At 39.3% G+C, this 4916-nt stretch overlaps 1 protein-coding gene across 1 annotated transcript; it reads right to left on the reverse strand.

Annotated features, from left to right (window-relative positions):
- Window positions 1-3409: 3409 nt before the first annotated feature.
- On the reverse strand, window positions 3410-4416 carry LOC107484737 (uncharacterized). The gene is made up of 2 exons (XM_016105278.1): window positions 3610-4416; window positions 3410-3556 (listed from the first exon to the last, which is right to left on the reverse strand). The coding sequence occupies exons 1-2, from the start codon at window positions 4414-4416 to the stop codon at window positions 3410-3412; spliced, it is 954 nt and encodes a 317-aa protein (XP_015960764.1).
- Window positions 4417-4916: the final 500 nt, after the last annotated feature.

Genomic DNA, 4916 nt, shown 5'->3' on the forward strand with positions numbered 1-4916 from the left:
AGGAACACCAAACTTAGTACCTTGCCAAAGGTTTTCATTGACCATGTGTGAAACTCTTTTTCTCTTTTTTTTTTTCAAAAGCAATAAAACTGAAAACAACAGAATAGTTAATTAGTTTGTCTAAATGCTTGAAGCTAGCATTATGCAGAAGGTGAGAATATATTGTATGATGGAATTTTGGTGGAACACCAAACTTAGAATCCTTCATTCTCCCTTAGATTGTTTTGGTGTGCAACACCAAACTTAGCTTCTTGCAATATAGATAAAACTAATTAACCTTTTTATTGAAACAGATATGAAAAAAAAGGTTGAAACAGATATGAAAAGAAAGTTACCTCCGGTTGGGTTGCCTCCCAACAAGCGCTCTTTTATTGTCACTAGCTTGACATCTTGCTCTTTCATTATGGAGGCTGAAAATCATAATGCCTCAGTTTTTCTCCTCTTGCTGTAGGATTCCTTTCCTCCATAATCTGCACAATCACAAACAATCCAAATGAAAATTGGATATTCTCATGCCAGAATGTAGTCAGAGGATTAGTTGACACAATGTGGCAAACAGTTAATAGGCTTTGAGAGAAAATCAGAAGAAAATTGCTTTTGTTGTACAGAACAACAAGAAACGGACACAGAACCAGAAAAGCAACGTACTATACTGAGAGAGCAAGTTAGTGTTAGTTTAGGCAAAAATTCAAACAGTTAGTGGGTTAGTCAAAATTAGAGAAAAATAAAGAAAAAGTGCTTGATCTAGATCACCACCTCACTTAATCATTGTCAATCTATTCAAAGCGCTTTTTTAACGGCCTGCATTTGTGCTAACTTCCCAAATGCTTCATGAGATTGAAAGGCATGCTCCTCTTGCATTGCAAGGAATTTTGACTCAAACTCATTTTGTTGGTTCATCATTTTCAGCTGCCATTCTTTTTGTTCTTGTTGATGCTTCAAGTATTGTGAATGGTACTCTTCTTGCCTTTCTTGAATTCTAGTGTATTGGTGTGACAATCTTCCAATTGCTTCTTGCATTTGAGTCATATCCATATTGCCATGTGGGAAAAAGTGCGGCTGTTCCTCCTCTTCTTGTGGTTCTTCTTCTAGGTGTAGCTCATCTTCTTCCATTGGTTCTTCTCTTTGCCTTCTTCCATGTGGTCTTCGGCCTTGATGTGCTTCGGGAGTCATTGTCATTCTTTCAATGGTTATGGGCAGGCCTTGGCTTATCCACTTTGGATTCTCATCTTCCATTGGTACTTTAGCCTTCACACACAACCTCCAAATGGTACTTGGGTAGTATAACCAAGACCCGGCCGAATTCTTCTCAGCAACCCGTTGGATATCTTTTGCAAGGATCTCATGAACTTTGATCTCTCCTCCCACCATGATGCAATGCAACATCACAGCTCTCTCCCTGTTAACTTTTGAGGTGTTTACTGTGCCCAGAATTGATCTTTTCATCAACTCATACCATCCCTTTGCTTCCGGGGTGAGGTTACATCTCTTCAAATACTTATATTTATTTTTGTCATCTCCTTCCCACTCAGAGTTCTCCAGACAAATATCCCTAGCAATCTCATCATAATCCTGATCTTCATTCAATCTTTGTTGGTATCCTGGTTCACTAAAGCGGACTGACTTTAGCCCCAAGACTTTCTTGATTGCATTCGAGCTAAAGTCTACTTCCACTCCCCGCACATAGCTCTTGTATGTTGGGGGCTCACGCATGTCAAGCCTTGGAATATTTGCATAAAACTCTCTTATAATATTGGCATTGATTCGGGTGGCTGGTGATGCAAGTTCTTCCCACCTCCTCTTTTGAATTTTGTTCTTCATTTCTTGGCATCCATCATCCGGCAATAAGAATGGAATTTTTGGATAGATCTTTTTGTCGTTCATCCACTCCATTTATAATTGATGGTATGAAGATCTGAATCTCCATCGGTCATATTCAGGGGTGCTCTCCTCCACCATAGGCTCTTTTCCTTTTCTTCGTTTGGTTCTTGAAGAAGAGGCCATGATCACTTGATCGATTGAGCTTTTAGAATGAGTGAAGAGTGTTGGAGATTTTGATGTGTGTATGGAGCAAGAGAAAGTTTGAGGCTGAGCTTATTATATTGAGAAGTGATGAAGGGAATGAAGTTTAACAGGTTGGAGTGCAAGGATTCGGTCATGTGCATGGCTTGAAGGTGGTGTGTTATTTAAATGAACAATGAAAGGCTAGGATGCAATTGGATACTATGTGAATCAAAGGTGTGCATGTAAGGATGAATGAAGACAAAACTTGCTTCCTCAATTGTCTTTGCCGTGATCATCTCATGGAGTGGCAGATTCTCTTTTTGATGTGATGAGATTTTGTCCTCATGCTATGCTTTCCTTTGTCTTGTCTCTTTCATTGAAGATTCTTTGACTACCTAATCATCACAACAAAACAACACACATTAGCTCATTTAACCGTGGCTAGAGTTGTTCTTTTTATAAAAAAAAAATTGTGGCTAAAGTGTTTCTTTTATTAATATTCTACTAATCATCAATCCTTATATTCATTTAAACCGTGACTTTCCTTGGAGGACACCAAACTTAATGTTTGGTCAATAAGAAAATTGTGCCCCTTCCTCCAATTAGTGAAATCTCAATGTCACACTTAGTTAAATGTTTATAAGAATTGTTTCCATCACACTTTCTTTTTTTTTTTCATGAAGGATCAATTGTGTCTCTAAATCGGTGCATCAAAGTTTGATGAACACCAAACTTGTTTCTTGACAAAGGGTGCATCACAATTGATGCCTTCATTACCGAAAAAGAATTTTTTTCATTTATAAGATTTTGGAAAATAACAATTGTATGATTATTGATGCATGAATTTCAAATTTTTTTCATGAACCTATATGTACACCAAACTTAGTGTTTGGCCATATGCTTTGTTAAGACACTTTAAGCATGTAAAACAAAATTGTTTGTAACATTGGTTTAATGTGCTTGAAAGCACACCAAACTCAGAATTCTCAGCATATGTTTCAAACAGTGCATGCAGTTAATGGATCTGTTCATGAAAGAAAAAAAAGAGTTCATGCTCAAATGATCATAACTTATTGAATTTAAAATGACATGAATATTAAATCATGGGTTGCCTCCCATGGAGCGCTCTTTTATTGTCATTAGCTTGACATTGAGGCTTTCTTTTATGGTGGTTGGTGCTTGTAGAGCCTCAATTTGTCTCCCCTGACTGTGATCCTCTTCTTTGTTTTCTGGTGTTCAATTTCAGCATGCTCTAATGAGAGTATGTTGCTGACAGTGTAGTAGTCCTCAGCTTGTTGGTTTGCCCCCAACTGTTGATATATCAGTTGCACTTTGTCACCTTTGGAAAGCCCCTCTGTTGGGATCTTCCTGTTCTTCCAACCCCTTTTTGTCTTGTTTCTGCATTTCATCTTTCCTTTTGTTGATCTTTCTTTTCTATGTCTATGATAGCTCTAGCAGTGGCCAAGAATGGCCTTCCCAATATAACAGAGTCACCATCATCCTCGTTTGAATCCAGAACCACAAAATCAGCAGGGTATATAAAACTGTCCACCTTGACCAAAAGATTTTCAATTACACCCCTGGGTATACCATTGACTTATCTACCAGCTCCAGAGACATTTGTACTGGTTTGACTTCCTCTATATGCAACTTTTTCACCAGGGAGGATGGTATCAAATTAATACTTGCTCCGAGATCGCACATTGCTTTAGTGATGGTCACTTCCCCAATGGTGCAAGGCAACAAGAAGCTCCCTGGGTCCTCAAGCTTGGGAGGAAGCCCTTTCTGAATCAAGACTCTGCATTCCTCAATGAGTAATACGATTTCCTTCTCATCCCAACTTCTTTTCTTATTGATAAGCTCCTTTAAAAATTTGGCATACAGAGGCATTTGCTCAAGTGCTTCAGCCAAGGGGATATTGATTTCCAGCTTCTTGAAGGTCTCAAGGAACTTGTGGAAATGCTGGTCCTTAACCTCTTTGTTGAATCTCTGAGGATATGGCGGTGGATGTGTGATGCTCTTTCCTATTTGCTGCTGTCCCTGAGTCATTTCCCTTGAGCTATGTGGCTGGTTGTCCTTCTCTTTGAGTTTCTCAGTGCTTTTGTTTGGCACCACAACTTGCTCCTTAGCTTGATCTGCTTTTGTTTGCTTCTCATCCTCTGTTGGTTCTTTGATGCTCTCTGTTTGCTTCTTTGTAGTGTCATTGTTGCTCATCAACGTTCTCCCACTCCTTAATTGTATTGCCTTGCATTCCTCCTTGGGATTTGGGATTGTGTCACTAGGCAGTGAGCTTGAAGGTCTCTCAACAAAAATTTGCTTGGAGATTTGCCCGATCTGCCTTTCTAGGCTCTTTATGGAGGCCTTATGGTTTTTGTTTGTTATTTCCTGGAGTTTCATCATTTTTTCTATCATGGTCTCCAAGTTGGTGAGTCTTTGGGGTTCAGGTGGTGCTTGTGGTGGGTTATGAGCTGTGGGTGGTGGATGATAAGCATTTTGGTTGGTAGGTTGGTTAGTGGGTTGGTACTGGTTGAGATTGGGGTAGTTGTTTTGAGGTTTTCTATAGGTATTTGGGTTTGTTTGCTGCTGGTTGAAATTTTGATTATTTCTTGGGTTATTTTGGTTTGAGTTCCTCTGCCATGGTTGTTGGTTTTGGTTGTGAGTGTCTCCCCATCTGAGTTGGGGTGATTCTTCCATGAGGGATTGTAAGTATCACCATAGAATTCATTTGGACTTGAATGCATGTACTGGACTTGTTCCTGCTGTTGCTCCTCTTGAGTTTCTTCATTTTGCCCCCATGTGGTTGATGGTTGGCTAGTGTTAACTGCTGCAACTTGGAGGCTATCAATCCTCTTGGTCATTTGCTCGAATTGTTGTTGAATTTGCTGCTGCATTAATTTGTTTTGAGCCAGGAT

The sequence above is a fragment of the Arachis duranensis genome, chromosome 1, assembly GCF_000817695.3.
Source record: "Arachis duranensis cultivar V14167 chromosome 1, aradu.V14167.gnm2.J7QH, whole genome shotgun sequence".
Taxonomy (NCBI): domain Eukaryota; kingdom Viridiplantae; phylum Streptophyta; class Magnoliopsida; order Fabales; family Fabaceae; genus Arachis; species Arachis duranensis.

Bases quoted from the DNA above. Each gene is read 5' to 3' on its own strand.
- LOC107484737 (XM_016105278.1), bottom strand. From the start codon at position 4,416: ATGATAGAAAAAATGATGAAACTCCAGGAAATAACAAACAAAAACCAT. The intron at 3,557-3,609 runs GTAGATAAGTCA...CTTTTGGTCAAG, and splicing joins TACAAATGTCTCTGGAGCTG to GTGGACAGTTTTATATACCC.